At 44.0% G+C, this 17,391-nt stretch overlaps 1 protein-coding gene across 2 annotated transcripts; it reads left to right on the forward strand.

Annotated features, from left to right (window-relative positions):
• The first annotated feature begins 8,285 nt into the window (after positions 1-8,285).
• LOC139366597 (gap junction Cx32.2 protein-like) lies at positions 8,286-16,062 on the forward strand. 2 transcript variants are annotated; one of them, XM_071104280.1, is made up of 4 exons: positions 8,378-8,555; positions 8,624-9,133; positions 14,158-14,307; positions 14,425-16,062. In XM_071104280.1, exons 3-4 carry the CDS (start codon positions 14,179-14,181, stop codon positions 15,433-15,435), a joined length of 1,140 nt encoding a protein of 379 aa, XP_070960381.1. In that variant the 5' UTR covers positions 8,378-8,555; positions 8,624-9,133; positions 14,158-14,178; the 3' UTR covers positions 15,436-16,062. The 2 variants fall into 2 exon arrangements, with proteins under 2 accessions (XP_070960380.1, XP_070960381.1); XM_071104279.1 differs by having other exon boundaries at positions 8,286-9,133.
• The last annotated feature ends 1,329 nt before the right edge of the window (positions 16,063-17,391 follow it).

Genomic DNA, 17,391 nt, shown 5'->3' on the forward strand with positions numbered 1-17,391 from the left:
TAGTAGTAGTAGTAGCAGCAGCAGTAGTAGTAGTAGTAGTAGCAGCAGCAGTAGTAGTAGCAGTAGCAGCAGTAGTAGTAGTAGTAGTAGTAGTAGTAGCAGTAGTAGTAGCAGTAGCAGCATTAGTAGTAGTAGTAGTAGTAGCAGCAGTAGTAGTAGTAGCAGCAGCATTAGTAGTAGCAGTAGCAGCAGCAGTAGCAGTAGTAGTAGCAGTAGTAGCAGTAGCAGTAGTAGTAGCAGTAGCAGCATTAGTAGTAGTAGTAGTAGTAGCAGTAGTAGTAGTAGTAGTAGTAGCAGCAGCAGTAGTAGTAGCAGCAGCAGTAGTAGTAGTAGCAGCAGCATTAGTAGTAGTAGTAGCAGCAGCATTAGTAGTAGCAGTAGCAGCAGCAGTAGCAGCAGTAGTAGCAGTAGTAGCAGTAGCAGCAGCAGTAGCAGTAGTAGTAGCAGTAGCAGCATTAGTAGTAGTAGTAGTAGCAGCAGCAGCAGAAGTAGCAGTAGCAGTAGCAGCATTAGTAGTAGCAGTAGCAGCGGCAGCAGTAGCAGTAGTAGTAGCAGTAGCAGCATTAGTAGTAGTAGTAGTAGTAGTAGCAGCAGCAGCAGCAGTAGTAGTAGCAGCAGCAGCAGTAGCAGTAGCAGCATTAGTAGTAGTAGTAGTAGTAGTAGCAGCAGCAGTAGTAGCAGTAGCAGCATTAGTAGTAGCAGTAGCAGTAGCGACGTGGAAAACTGGTTGTCCTAAGATGGATTACTGACAACTTCCATTAACGGTTGTTAACCCGTACAAAAATATGGTATGTTCATATCCCACATTATACTGTTATATGTTCATATCCCACATTATACTGTTATATGTTCATATCCCACATTATACTGTTATATGTTCATATCCCACATTATACTGTTATATATGATATGTTCATATCCCACATTATACTGTTATATATGATATGTTCATATCCCACATTATACTGTTATATATGATATGTTCATATCCCACATTATACTGTTATATATGATATGTTCATATCCCACATTATACTGTTATATATGATATGTTCATATCCCACATTATACTGTTATATATGATATGTTCATATCCCACATTATACTGTTATATATGATATGTTCATATCCCACATTATACTGTTATATATGATATGTTCATATCCCACATTATACTGTTATATGTTCATATCCCACATTATACTGTTATATGTTCATATCCCACATTATACTGTTATAGATGATATGTTCATATCCCACATTATACTGTTATATGTTCATATCCCACATTATACTGTTATATATGATATGTTCATATCCCACATTATACTGTTATATATGATATGTTCATATCCCACATTATACTGTTATATATGATATGTTCATATCCCACAGTGTTATATATGATATGTTCATATCCCACATTATACTGTTATATATGATATGTTCATATCCCACAGTGTTATATATGATATGTTCATATCCCACAGTGTTAAATATGATATGTTCATATCCCACAGTGTTGTATATGATATGTTCATATCCCACAGTGTTATATATGATATGTTCATATCCCACAGTGTTATATATGATATGTTCATATCCCACATTATACTGTTATATATGATATGTTCATATCCCACAGTGTTATATATGATATGTTCATATCCACAGTGTTATATATGATATGTTCATATCCCACAGTGTTATATGATATGTTCATTATCCCACAGTGTTATATATGATATGTTCATATCCCACAGTGTTATATATGATATGTTCATATCCCACAGTGTTATATATGATATGTTCATATCCCACAGTGTTATATATGATATGTTCATATCCCACAGTGTTATATATGATATGTTCATATCCCACAGTGTTATATATGATATGTTCATATCCCACAGTGTTATATATGATATGTTCATATCCCACAGTGTTGTGTATGATATGTTCATATCCCACAGTGTTATATATGATATGTTCATATCCCACAGTGTTATATATGATATGTTCATATCCCACAGTGTTATATATGATATGTTCATATCCCACAGTGTTGTATATGATATGTTCATATCCCACAGTGTTGTATATGATATGTTCATATCCCACAGTGTTATATATGATATGTTCATATCCCACAGTGTTATATATGATATGTTCATATCCCACAGTGTTATATATATGATATGTTCATATCCCGAAAGTGTTATATATGATATGTTCATATCCCACAGTGTTGTATATGATATGTTCATATCCCACAGTGTTGTATATGATATGTTCATACTGTTATATATGATATGTTCATATCCCACAGTGTTATATATGATATGTTCATATCCCACAGTGTTATATATGATATGTTCATATCCCACAGTGTTATATATGATATGTTCATATCCCACAGTGTTATATATGATATGTTCATATCCCACAGTGTTATATATGATATGTTCATATCCCACAGTGTTATATATGATATGTTCATATCCCACAGTGTTATATATGATATGTTCATATCCCACAGTGTTATATATGATATGTTCATATCCCACAGTGTTATATATGATATGTTCATATCCCACAGTGTTATATATGATATGTTCATATCCCACAGTGTTGTATATGATATGTTCATATCCCACAGTGTTATATATGATATGTTCATATCCCACAGTGTTATATATGATATGTTCATATCCCACAGTGTTGTATATGATATGTTCATATCCCACAGTGTTGTATATGATATGTTCATATCCCACAGTGTTGTATACTGCAGTACTCTGACTATTATGAGGATGTTTACACAACAACATCCTCAGCTGCAAAGTAAACCTGTTGTTGAGGTTTCGGCTCACAGCATCTGATAGTGGATTGATGGATACAAGTCTTTATGTTTTGCAAATCAAATCAAAATCAAATCAAAATGTGTAGACCTTACAGTGAAATGCTTACTTACAAGCCTTTAACCAACAATGCAGTTTTCAGAAAATACACACAAAAAAAGTAAGCGATAAGAATAACAAATAATTAAAGAGCAGCAGTAAATAACAATAGTGATGCTATATACAGGGTATTACGGTACAGAGTCAATGTGGAGGCTACATACAGGGGGTAACAGTACAGAGTCAATGTGGAGACTATATACAGGGTATTACGGTACAGAGTCAATGTGGAGGCTGTATACAGGGTATTACGGTACAGAGTCAATGTGGAGGCGATATACAGGGTGTTACGGTACAGAGTCAATGTGGAGGCTATATACAGGAGGTACCAGTACAGAGTCAATGTGGAGGCTATATACAGGGTATTACGGTACAGAGTCAATGTGGAGGCTATATACAGGAGGTACCGGTACAGAGTCAATGTGGAGGCTATATACAGGGTGTTACAGTACAGAGTCAATGTGGAGGCTATATACAGGGGGTACCGGTACTGAGTCAATGTGGAGGCTATATACAGGGGGTACCGGTACAGAGTCAATGTGGAGGCTATATACAGTGTCTTGCGAAAGTATTCGGCCTTTTGCCACATTTCAGGCTTCAAACATAAAGATATAAAACTGTATTTTTTTGTGAAGAACCAACAACAAGTGGGACACAATCATGAAGTGGAACGACATTTATTGGATATTTCAAACTTTTTTAACAAATCAAAAACTGAAAAATTGGGCGTGCAAAATTATTCAGCCCCCTTAAGTTAATACTTTGTAGCGCCACCTTTTGCTGCGATTACAGCTGTAAGTCGCTTGGGGTATGTCTCTATCAGTTTTGCACATCGAGAGACTGAAAATTTTTCCCATTCCTCCTTGCAAAACAGCTCGAGCTCAGTGAGGTTGGATGGAGAGCATTTGTGAACAGCAGTTTTCAGTTCTTTCCACAGATTCTCGATTGGATTCAGGTCTGGACTTTGACTTGGCCATTCTAACACCTGGATATGTTTATTTTTGAACCATTCTATTGTAGATTTTGCTTTATGTTTTGGATCATTGTCTTGTTGGAAGACAAATCTCCATCCCAGTCTCAGGTCTTTTGCAGACTCCATCAGGTTTTCTTCCAGAATGGTCCTGTATTTGGCTCCATCCATCTTCCCATCAATTTTAACCATCCCTGCTGAAGAAAAGCAGGCCCAAACCATGATGCTGCCACCACCATGTTTGACAGTGGGGATGGTGTGTTCAGCTGTGTTGCTTTTACGCCAAACATAACGTTTTGCATTGTTGCCAAAAAGTTAAATTTTGGTTTCATCTGACCAGAGCACCTTCTTCCACATGTTTGGTGTGTCTCCCAGGTGGCTTGTGGCAAACTTTAAACAACACTTTTTATGGATATCTTTAAGAAACGGCTTTCTTCTTGCCACTCTTCCATAAAGGCCAGATTTGTGCAATATACGACTGATTGTTGTCCTATGGACAGAGTCTCCCACCTCAGCTGTAGATCTCTGCAGTTCATCCAGAGTGATCATGGGCCTCTTGGCTGCATCTCTGATCAGTCTTCTCCTTGTATGAGCTGAAAGTTTAGAGGGACGGCCAGGTCTTGGTAGATTTGCAGTGGTCTGATACTCCTTCCATTTCAATATTATCACTTGCACAGTGCTCCTTGGGATGTTTAAAGCTTGGGAAATATTTTTGTATCCAAATCCGGCTTTAAACTTCTTCACAACAGTATCTCGGACCTGCCTGGTGTGTTCCTTGTTCTTCATGATGCTCTCTGCGCTTTTAACGGACCTCTGAGACTATCACAGTGCAGGTGCATTTATACGGAGACTTGATTACACACAGGTGGATTGTATTTATCATCATTAGTCATTTAGGTCAACATTGGATCATTCAGAGATCCTCACTGAACTTCTGGAGAGAGTTTGCTGCACTGAAAGTAAAGGGGCTGAATAATTTTGCACGCCCAATTTTTCAGTTTTTGATTTGTTAAAAAAGTTTGAAATATCCAATAAATGTCGTTCCACTTCATGATTGTGTCCCACTTGTTGTTGATTCTTCACAAAAAAATACAGTTTTATATCTTTATGTTTGAAGCCTGAAATGTGGCAAAAGGTCGCAAAGTTCAAGGGGGCCGAATACTTTCGCAAGGCACTGTACAGGGGGTACCGGTACAGAGTCAATGTGGAGGGGCACCGGTGTCAAGGTAATATGTACATGTAGGTAGAGTTATTAAAGTGACTATGCATAGATAATAACAGAGAGTAGCAGCAGCGTAGAAGGGGAGAGGGGTATGCAATGGAAATAGTCTGGGGAGATATTTGATTAGGTGTTCAGGAGTCTTATGGCTTGGGGGTAGAAGTTGTTAGAAGCCTCTTGGACCTAGACTTGGCACTCCGGTACCGCTTGCCGTGCGGTAGCAGAGAGAACAGTCTATGACTAGGGTGGCTGGAGTCTTTGACAATTTTATGGGTCTTTCTCTGACACCGCCTGGTATAGAGGTACTGGATGGCAGGAAGCTTGACCCCAGTGATGTACTGGGCTGTACACACTACCCTCTGAAGTGCCTTGCGGACGGAGGCCGAGCAGTTGCCATAACAGGCAGTGATGCAACCCGTCAGGATGCTCTTGATGGTGCTGCTGTAAACCTTTTGAGGATCTGAGGACCCATGCCAAATCTTTTCAGTCTCCTGAGTGGGAATAGGTTTTGTCGTGCCCTCTTCATGACTGTCTTGGTGTTTTTGGACCATGATAGATTGGTCATGTGGACGCAAAGGAACTTGAAGCTCTCGACCTGCTCCACTACAGCCCCGTCGTTGAGAATGGGGGTGTGCTTGGTCCTCCTTTTCCTGTAGTCCACAATCAGCTCCTTTGTCTTGATCACGTTGAGGGAGAGGTCCTGGCACCACACGGACAGGACTCTGACCTCCTCCCTATCGGCGTTGGTCATGGTGTTTCTATCTTCTCAGACCGCTACTATACTGAACAAATATAGAAACGCAACATGCAACAATTTCACTTTTAAAAAATTCATTTGCACCGAATCTATGGATTTAACATGACTGGGCATAGGCCCACCCACTTGGGAGCAGGGGCCCAAGCCAATCAGAATTAGTTTTTCCCCACAAATGGACTTTATTGCAGACATAAATACTCCTCAGCACCCCCTCCACCCCACCTCAGATGATCCTGCAGGTGAAGAAGGCGGATGTGAAGGTCCTGGACTGGTGTGGTTACATGTGGTCTGCGGTTGTGAGGCTGGTTGGACGTACTACCAAATTCTCTAAAACGACATTGGAGGCGGTTTATAGTAGAGAAATTAACATTAAATTATCTGTAAACAGCTCTTGCTAACATTCCTGCAGTCAGCATGCCAATTGCACGCTCCCTCAAAACTTGAGACATATGTGGCATTGTGTTGTGTGTCCAAATGGCACATTTTAGAGTGGCCTTGCATTGTGATCATGCTGTTTAATCAGATTCTTGATATGCCACACCTGTCTGGTGGATTATCTTGTCAAGGGAGAAATACTCACTAACAGGAATGTAAACAAATGTGTGCACAACATTTTTGAGAAATCAGCTTTTTGTGCAAATGGAACATTTCTGTGAATTTGTATTTATTTAAGGAAACATCAGTCATCTCAACACAATGAACTGAGTTTGAACCTGGTCATTATTCTGGATCTGCCCAGAAATGGTGTCATTGTTGAGAAGTCACATGACGTGCAGTGGAACCTATGAAGAGGCAGAGATTAGAGAGAGAATTCATTTGTCTTTCTTCAGGTTTGGGCGTTGCCAGGCAAAGTAGATTAGCCAATAACATCCTGGTTTTTGATTGGTTGAAAACAGGCTGTTGCCATTTGACATTTTACCTACAGTTTTTTTTTAGGACATTAAATCATTTTATTTGGATAATATTATTTATTTTTCATATTTAATGAAAGTTATTGTACTGTAATATAATTATTCTCCTTTCTTTTCATGTCTAATATCCAGTTTATAATTTAATCATACGCGTTGTTCTCAAAAGGCTAAATACATTTTGTTGTACAGTAAAATTACAAGAATTATAAAGATAATGAATTGAACCTGTGCTTGTCATTCAGCTGTTCTACAGCTCTTTATTTCTGCTTCAGTTGCAGTATTAAATGTTCATCTACTGTCTGTAAACATTCCTGTTACTTCCCAGAAATCCTGGTTGGTGTCACATGTGCTCCCTCTCCGGTCTCTAGGTCACCAGGCTGCTCGTTATGGCGCACACCTGTCACCATCGTTACGCGCATTATGACACTCACCTGGACTCCATCACTTCCCTGATTACCTGTCCTATATCTGTCACTCCCTTTGGTTTCTTCCCCAGGCGTCATTGTTTCTGTGTCCTTTGTTCTTGTAATAAGTTGTGTCTATTTATTAAAACACTCCCTGAACTTGCTTCCCGACTCTCAGCGCACATCAGTACAGTTGGAGCATACCAGATTTCCTGCTTATTCCGTCTTGATTCCCGGAATTCAAAAAAATTGGATTTCTGGCAATTTTGGGGAAAGTAAATGGAATTTTGCAACCCTAATCCAGTCCATGGTGTATATCTGACAGATGAAACAGATTGGAACAGTGTATCTATATATTATTGTACATTAAGGAATAAAATCCACAATGATTTGACCAACTCGTGTGTTGACTATATAACATTGACTGACATTGCAAAGTGTCAGTAGCTGTATGTTGTTATAGATCCCGACCTCTGGTTTCACGTCTTGGTATACAGTAAATCCATGTGGATGTCATCTGTGTGTTTACCAGCGCTCCCTATAGCAACCTTCCTGGAGTTGTCTACGTTGGAGTCTTCTCATTTCCTCCGTTACACTCCCGTCATTGGTGGCTTTAACATTCTTCGCCTGCCTGTCATTGGTGGCTTCAGGACCTGAACGGCTGCTCTTCTCCAAACCTGAGTCCCAAATAGCACCCTGTTCCAAATGTAGTGTTCATAGGTCTCTGGTCTAAAGTTGTGCACTATATAGGGAATAGGGTTCCATAGGGCTCTGGTCTAAAGTAGTGCACTATATAGGGAATAGGGTTCCATAGGGCTCTGGTGTAAAGTAGTGCACTATATAGGGAATAGGGTGACATAGGGCTCTGGTCTAAAGTAGTGCACTATATAGGGAATAGGGTGCCATTAGGGATACAACCACATGAAGTCATGCCCCCTGCCCTCATACACCACAGTGACAGAGACACCCTTCCCCTATATTTAGCACTGAGCTGCACTTGATGCCAGACAGACCAGAAAGTCAAGCTTATTGGCCAGCTGCCCTGTCAATCACCTCAACAGGCTGGGGAGTTGGGCCAGGGGCTCCCATAGCTGACGTTAGAGAGTGCCCTCAGCCCTGGGCCAAATGTAACCCTGGGGGACAGAGGGAGGGGATAGAGGGAGGGAGAGTTGGTCTTGGCTAGCAGCAGTATCAGTAGCAGTTCCGTTCAGCTGGTTGGAAGGGAGAGAGTGTCGGAGAGGAACTCTATGAGGGAAGACAGGGAGGAACTCTAGGAGGGAAGACAGGGAGAGAGGATCGGAGAGGTACTCTAGGAGGGAAGACAAGGAGAGAGGGTCGGAGAGGAACCCTATCGGGAAGTCAGGGAGAGAGGGTCGGAGAGGAACTCTAGGAGGGAAGACAGGGTCGGAGAGGAACCCTATCGGGAAGTCAGGGAGAGAGGGTCGGAGAGGAACACTAGGAGTGAAGAGAGGATCGGAGAGGAACTCTAGGAGGGGAGAGAGGGTCAGAAAGGAACTCTAGGAGGGAAGACTGGGAGAGAGGGTCAGAGAGGAACTCTAGGAGGGAAGACAGGGAGAGAGGGTCAGAGAGGAACTCTAGGAGTGAAGACTGGGAGAAGCCTTGACTGACTGAAGAGGGAAGACAGGAGTGTGTTGGTGTGGAACGGTCTTGTTGTGGCCAGCGGTGGGCTGGTCTGGTGTTTCCTGTCCATTCAAGGGCATTCCATCTGCTGAGACCTGGACAGGAGAGAGACAGCGGAGAGGAGAAACCAGCCACATAGGCCTCACTGGGTTGGAGAGAGAGAGAGGGACAGGGGAGGAGGGAGAGACACAGAAGGAAGGAGGCTTCGAGGGGAGCCACATGGTCTCAGTCCCACAGGGAGCTACTCTTCTGGGGACAGTAGACTGACAAGGTAGGCACTTCCATATTCTACTTTTTGTTTCAGTCTTCCTCTCTGGATTTCTGTGTGTGGTACTGTTAGGATGGAGAGAAAAGATGGAGTTTCAACGTCAAGGTGTTGACTTGACCCAGTAACACAGTAAGGTGGGGACTTGACCCAGTAACACAGTAAGGTGGGGACTTGACCCAGTAACCAAGTAAGGTGGGGACTTGACCCAGTAACACAGTAAGGTGGGGACTTGGCCCAATAACCAAGTAAGGTGGGGACTTGTGCCAGTAACCCAGTAAGGTGGGGACTTGACCCAGTAACACAGTAAGGTGGGGACTTGACCCAGTAACACAGTAAGGTGGGGACTTGACCCAGTAACACAGTAAGGTGGGGACTTGGCCCAATAACCAAGTAAGGTGGGGACTTGACCCAGTAACACAGTAAGGTGGGGACTTGACCCAGTAACACAGTAAGGTGGGGACTTGGCCCAGTAACCCAGTAAGGTGGGGACTTGTCCCAGTAACCCAGTAAGGTGGGGACTTGACCCAGTAACCCAGTAAGGTGGGGACTTGGCCCAGTAACCCAGTAACCCAGTAAGGTAGGGACTTGGCCCAGTAACCCAGTAAGGTGGGGACTTGGCCCAGTAACCCAGTAAGGTGGGGACTTGGCCCAGTAACCCAGTAACCCAGTAAGGTGGGGACTTGGCCCAGTAACCCAGTAACCCAGTAAGGTGGGGACTTGACCCAGTAACCCAGTAAGGTGGGGACTTGGCCCAGTAACCCAGTAAGGTGGGGACTTGGCCCAGTAACCCAGTAAGGTGGGGACTTGGCCCAGTAACCCAGTAAGGTGGGGACTTGGTCCAGTAACCCAGTAAGGTGGGGACTTGGCCCAGTAACCCAGTAACCCAGTAAGGTGGGGACTTGGCCCAGTAACCCAGTAACCCAGTAAGGTGGGGACTTGGCCCAGTAACCCAGTAAGGTGGGGACTTGGCCCAGTAACCCAGTAAGGTGGGGACTTGGCCCAGTAACCCAGTAACCCAGTAAGGTGGGGACTTGGCCCAGTAACCCAGTAACCCAGTAAGGTGGGGACTTGACCCAGTAACCCAGTAAGGTGGGGACTTGGCCCAGTAACCCAGTAAGGTGGGGACTTGGCCCAGTAACCCAGTAAGGTGGGGACTTGGCCCAGTAACCCAGTAAGGTGGGGACTTGGTCCAGTAACCCAGTAAGGTGGGGACTTGGCCCAGTAACCCAGTAAGGTGGGGACTTGGCCCAGTAACCCAGTAACCCAGTAAGGTGGGGACTTGGTCCAGTAACCCAGTAAGGTGGGGACTTGGCCCAGTAACCCAGTAAGGTGGGGACTTGGTCCAGTAACCCAGTAAGGTGGGGACTTGGTCCAGTAACCCAGTAAGGTGGGGACTTGGTCCAGTAACCCAGTAAGGTGGGGACTTGGCCCAGTAACCCAGTAACCCAGTAAGGTGGGGACTTGGCCCAGTAACCCAGTAAGGTGGGGACTTGGCCCAGTAACACAGAAAGACAACAGACATCATGGTAAGAGTCCTCCCTTATACCAAGTATGAAAATCAGGTTGAAATATATTGTGAATCATTCGGAAACATATATTTTATTCTCAGATAATTCTCATTATTTGAGAGGGGAATTGTTACTACAAATGAGTTTCTAATCAGATGTAAATGAATACAGTGTCGTAAGAGGTTGAGATCTCTGAATATAGTATTGGTTTGGTTGTTATTGTGTTCCAGAGGAGGATATGGGCATTAACCGTTGCTCTTTCCCAAACAGTAGCAGCCCAATCTCAACAACTGATTCCACTGTTAGACCTGTTGATTACAGACCAAACTCAGTCATGGATCATATCTACTAGCTGTCTGTAATGACAGTCAGACTGGCTTTAGTCTCTAGTTATAACTAAATACTGTCTAATTCCTACAGTCTGTAATGACAGTTTAGTCTCTACTTATAACTAAATACTGTCTAATTCCTACAGTCTGTAATGACAGTTTAGCCTCTAATTATAACTAAATACTGTCTAATTCCTACAGTCTGTAATGACAGACTGGCTTTAGTCTCTAGTTATAACTAAATACTGTCTAATTCCTACAGTCTGTAATGACAGTTTAGTCTCTACTTATAACTAAATACTGTCTAATTCCTACAGTCTGTAATGACAGTTTAGCCTCTAATTATAACTAAATACTGTCTAATTCCTACAGTCTGTAATGACAGACTGGCTTTAGTCTCTAGTTATAACTAAATACTGTCTAATTCCTACAGTCTGTAATGACAGTCTCTAGACACACACAGGCCTCTCTCTATACTATCCCTGGCTACAACCTGCTGTCCCCCGGTCCAAATATACCCTCATCCTAAATGTAATATAAACCTGTCTGTGTCACTACCTGCCCTGTAGACAGAGGTGTGAAGAAACACACACACACACACACACACACACACACACACACACACACACACACACACACACACACACACACACACACACACACACACACACACACACACTCCTCTGATCTTGGCCCTCCTGTTGTGAGTCAGTCTATTGAAAGATAGGGACAGGACACTCAGCACGTTGAGAACAGTTGTCTCCTGTTGTGAATCAGTCTATTGGAAGACAGGGACAGGACACTCAGCACATTGAGGACAGTTGTCTCCTGCGCTCTTTTCACACAAGGCAGCGATTATTTTTATGTAACAGTTTATATGATATAGACCTGACAGATTCAGATACAGACCTGACAGATACAGACCTGACAGATACAGATACAGACCTGACAGATACAGAACTGACAGATACAGATCTGACAGATACAGACCTGACAGAAACAGACCGGTCAGATACAGATACAGACCTGACAGATACAAATACAGGCCTGACACATACAGACCTGACAGATACAGATACAGACCTGACAGATACAGACACAGACCTGACAGATACAGACCTGACAGACACAGACCTGACAGATACAGACCTGACAGATACAGATACAGACCTGACAGATACAGACCTGACAGATACAGCTACAGACCTGACAGATACAGCTACAGACCTGACAGATACAGACCTGACAGACACAGACCTGACAGATACAGACCTGACAAATACAGATACAGACCATTTACTATAGCAAAATCACAAGAATCACAAGAATGGCTTCAGATCAAAGTCTACGTTGAGACGGAAGGGAGCAAGAGTCTTTAATTAAAGATCCAGACAGCCTCTCATTTTACCAAAGATTGGCGAGGTCCCCCCTCTCCTAGGGAGGGTGATGTGTTCGATGCTGATATAACGTAGGGACGAAATCGAGTGGTTCAATTCCAAAAAGTGGGCCGCAACTGGGTACGTCGAGCCTTAGTGGAGCACGTAATAACACCATTTATTGGGATCTGTTTCCCTGTTTGGGGGTGTTTGAAGGATCTACATTTAGAAGTGCCATTGCATTGAGCACAGCCTTTACAGTGGTAGTTTCCATCCAGTAGAGGCGCAAATAGACGTTGTGCAGGGATATTTTGGGATGGTAAACCAGAGTTTACCAATTGATCTCTGGGATTTCTACCCCGCGAGAATACGACCAAGGGAGGGTCTGAAAACACGTTCCCGAGATCAGACCATAGAATGTGCCAATGTTTGTGATTCCCTTCGTTTGTTCAGAGCTCTTTGAATATCAGTTAGAACTTCTATTTGTGAGACTGACCTTGAAAAAGGTCATATTTTGTTTAGAATTTTCAGAATAGCAGGATCTGACCGTTTTTGTACCCCCCTCTCCTTGAACTTTCTTTGCGTCTCAGCCATAATTCTGTCAAAATCGGATGGTTTTTTGCACATTCTTTTGATTCAACAGAACTGGCTGTAGGGCAAACTGTTTTTCAAGGGAAGCGGGTGATGCTATCCATTCATGTTTTCTGTATGTTATTTTAATATCTGAGAATGAACCAATGATATCAGGCCACACCATGATTACAGACACCTGTGTGTGTCCTTTGACACGATATAAACTAGTGACCCTGCAGTGTTTGTCATTATACCCTGATGAATCATTGCATCTGAGCTCCTAGAGTGTGAGGCTCTCCTTGAATGTTTTATTTTCACACATTAACTAGTCTCTCTCTCTCCTCCAGACACATTAACTAGTCTAGTCTCTCCCCTCCAGACACATTAACTAGTCTAGTCTCTCTCTCTCTCTCCTCCAGACACATTAACTAGTCTAGTCTCTCTCCTCCAGACACATTAACTAGTCTCTCCCCTTCAGACACATTAACTAGTCTAGTCTCTCTCTCCCCTCCAGACACATTAACTAGTCTAGTCTCTCTCTCTCTCCTCCAGACACATTAACTGTCTACTCCAGACACATTAACTAGTCTAGTCTCTCTCCTTCAGACACATTAACTAGTCTAGTCTCTCTCCTCCAGACACATTAACTAGTCTAGTCTCTCTCTCCCCTCCAGACACATTAACTAGTCTAGTCTCTCTCCTCCAGACACATTAACTAGTCTAGTCTCTCTCCTCCAGACACATTAACTAGTCTAGTCTATCTCTCTACTCCAGACACATTAACTAGTCTAGTCTCTCTCCTCCAGACACATTAACTAGTCTAGTCTCTCTCCTCCAGAATCATTAACTAGTCTAGTCTCTCTCTCTCATCCAGACACATTAACTAGTCTCGTTTCTCCCCTCCAGGCACATTAACTAGTCTAGTCTCTCTCCTCCAGACATTAACTAGTCTCTCCCCTTCAGACACATTAACTAGTCTCTCCTCCAGACACATTAACTCATCTCTCCTCCAGACACATTAACTAGTCTCTCCCCTCCAGACACATTAACTAGTCTAGTCTCTCCCCTCCAGACACATTAACTAGTCTCTCTCTCTCTACTCCAGACACATTAACTAGTCTCTCTCTCTCCTCCAGACACATTAACTAGTCTCTCTCTCTACTCCAGACACATGAACTAGTATTTCTGTCCCCTGATCTTGCTACAATGTGGGACATGAACCCTCTCTCCCCTCCCTACAGCCACAGTAGTCTGCTACTACCATGGGGGACTGGAACCTGTTGGGGAAGTTGTTGGAGAAAGCCCAGGAACACAGCACCGTAGTGGGAAAGGTCTGGCTCACGGTCCTCTTCATCTTTAGGATCCTGGTCCTGAGCGCCGCAGCAGAGAAGGTCAATAAGAATTATTTGACACCTTTAAAAATATGTTTAGAGCGTCAGCCATTGGAGTACAACAACACACAAACATTTTTTAAATGCAACTTGTTATTTCCGTTGTGTTCCCGGTAGGTGTGGGGGGACGAGCAGTCAGGGTTCACCTGCGACACCAAGCAACCTGGATGTGAGAACGTCTGTTATGACATCACCTTCCCCATCTCTCACGTCCGCTTCTGGGTCCTACAGATCATATTCGTCTCCACGCCCACCCTCATTTACCTGGGTCATATATTACACCTGGTGAGAATGGAGGAGAAACAGAAGCAGCGAGAGAAGGACGCAGATCGGGCCGGGGACAAACCACCCTTGCTGGAGACCAAAGCCTGTAAAGCCCCGGTGAGGGACAACAGTGGTAGGGTTCGACTGAAGGGGGAACTACTGAGGACCTACGTGTTCAACGTCATCTTCAAGACGCTGTTCGAGGTGGGCTTCATCGTCATGCAGTACCTGCTCTATGGCTTCCAGCTGCAGCCCATGTACACCTGTGACCGCTCGCCCTGCCCCAACACAGTCAACTGCTACATCTCCCGACCCACAGAGAAAACCATCTTCATCATCTTCATGCTAGTAGTGGCAGGTTTGTCTCTGTTCCTCAACTTGATAGAGATGTACCACCTGGGATCCACTAAGTGTCGCCAGGGGATCAAGTACCACCGGGAGGATCTGAGCTCAGACTCTGTCTCCAAGGAGCCCAGCGAGGTGGACGAGGCTGTACCCTACGCTCCTAGCTACGACCACTACCACGGAGGCCAGCCAGCCTACCCTCAACTCCAACCAGACCAGCAGGTCCAGCCAGCATACCCTCCTGTCCCCAGCTATAACATGTCCCCGCTATCTGAGGAGACTGACTCCACCTACCAGCCCTACCACAACAAGGCAGCCTACAAGCAGAACAAGGACAACCTGGCCGTGGAGAGGAGTGGCAGCAGGCAGCCGGAAGAGGAGGGGGACTTGAAAGGGAAGAAGGGCGGAGGAGAAACGTGGGGGGGGTCGGAGCCAGGTTCCCCATCTCTAGCCCGGGCTGGACGCACCGCTGCTAAACACGGCAACAACAAGACCAGAATAGACGATCTGAAGATCTGAGAGGGGGGTTAGGTTGCTATGACGATGTCTTAGGTTCCTTCCGAGGGTCTTATGTTGCTTGAAAGGCATTCTTAGAGTTCTGCCCCAAATGGCACCCTATTCCCTATATAGTGCACTACTTTTGACCGAGGCCTGTGACAGTCCAGAGCTCCGGTCCAAAGTAGATCACTATATAGGGAATAGGGTGCCATTTGGGACACAGGTGTGTCCAACAGACCTGAGGCCATCCTGCCCCCCCCCCCCCCCCCCTCGGTGGCCTGGTGGATGGCAGAGCTTTGACTCACTGGGAGGGAATGAGACTTGTAGGACACACAAATACACTTTGAGCGCTACGGTTGTGAAACACGATCTGTGAAGGGACCACTGGGTTTCATATTATATGACGAACCTCGACGTCTCAAATCTCTTTTAGAAAACCTTCTGGTTCTGGTCTCTACGTGGGAAAGAAGGATCACGTACATTAAATACAACAACTTTTATATTGGAAATGTTTGTGCATTTCAGACTAAGAGGATATATTCGACATGTAGTTAGTTATTGAGTGTGTGTGTTGTAGTAATGATGCTATATTGGGGGGAAAGGATGTTATTTAACATTTGACAAAGTAAAAAAAAATTTTTGAATGAAGACGTCATGTTTAATTTGTTTCTACGTTGAAGAATAATAACCCTGGGTGTATTTTCACAGTCTGGCCCAAATGGTACCCTATTAGGGTACACTACTTTGGACTAGGAACCATAGGGTACACTACCTTGGACTAGGAACCATAGGGTACACTACTTTGAAATAGTGTAATATATGTATATACACTGAGATCATGTGACACTTAAATAAAGTCCACCTGTGTGCAATCTAACTAATTATGTGACTTCTGAAGGTAATTGGTTGCACCAGATCTTATTTAGGGGCTTCAAGGCAAAGGGGATGAATACAGATGCACGCACCACTTTTCCATATATTTTTTTCTTCAAATTTTTTGAAACAAGTAATTTTTTTCATTTCACTTCACCAATGTATGTCAACTGCATGAAATCCAAATAAAAATCAGTTTAAATTACAGGTTGTAAAGCAACAAAATAGGAAAAACGCCAAGGAGGATGAATACTTCTGCAAGGTGCTGTAGGTGTTACCAATGTGGGAAGCTATGATTTTATTTCAATGACAAAATGATGTTTGATCAAAAGTTGTAAAGATCTTTAGTTGGTTGGCTTGCTATTGTTAGCAAACATGGCTAGTCTTTTCCTCGACTACAATAGAACATACATCATCCTCTGGTGAAGACGGCATCGTCCAAGCCATTCTCCTCGTCGTCCATTCTCCTCGTCCAAGCCATTCTCCTAGTCCAAGCCATTCTCCTCGTCCAAGCCATTCTCCTCGTCGTCCATTCTACTCGTCCAAGCCATACTCCTCGTCCAAGCCATTCTCCTCGTCGTCCATTCTCCTCGTCCAAGCCATTCTCCTAGTCCAAGCCATTCTCCTCGTCCAAGCCATTCTCCTCGTCGTCCATTCTACTCGTCCAAGCCATTCTCCTCGTCCAAGCCATTCTCCTCATCGTCCATTCTCCTCGTCCAAGCCATACTCCTCGTCGTCCATTCTCCTCGTCCAAGCCATTCTCCTCGTCCAAGCCATTCTCCTCGTCGTCCATTCTACTCGTCCAAGCCATTCTCCTCGTCGTCCATTCTCCTCGTCCAAGCCATTCTCCTCGTCGTCCATTCTACTCGTCCAAGCCATTCTCCTCGTCGTCCATTCTCCTCGTCCAAGCCATTCTCCTCGTCGTCCATTCTACTCGTCCAAGCCATTCTCCTCGTCGTCCAAGCCATTCTCCTCGTTGTCCAAGCCATTCTCCGAGTTGTCGTCCGTCATGTTGAATGCACACAGTTTTGGGCTGAATCGAGAAGAAACTTACATCACCCCTGCAGTTGACCAACCACAGACATAGGGGCATAGACTTCCACT

This window comes from Oncorhynchus clarkii, chromosome 14 (genome assembly GCF_045791955.1).
Source record: "Oncorhynchus clarkii lewisi isolate Uvic-CL-2024 chromosome 14, UVic_Ocla_1.0, whole genome shotgun sequence".
In the NCBI taxonomy this organism is placed as follows: Eukaryota; Metazoa; Chordata; class Actinopteri; order Salmoniformes; family Salmonidae; genus Oncorhynchus; species Oncorhynchus clarkii.

What these genes read in the sequence shown, in the direction of transcription:
- LOC139366597 (XM_071104279.1), top strand. Translation starts at nt 14,179, where the DNA reads ATGGGGGACTGGAACCTGTTGGGGAAGTTGTTGGAGAAAGCCCAGGAA. An exon ending in TGAGCGCCGCAGCAGAGAAG is followed by an intron (nt 14,308 to 14,424) that starts GTCAATAAGAAT and finishes TGTTCCCGGTAG; the next exon opens with GTGTGGGGGGACGAGCAGTC.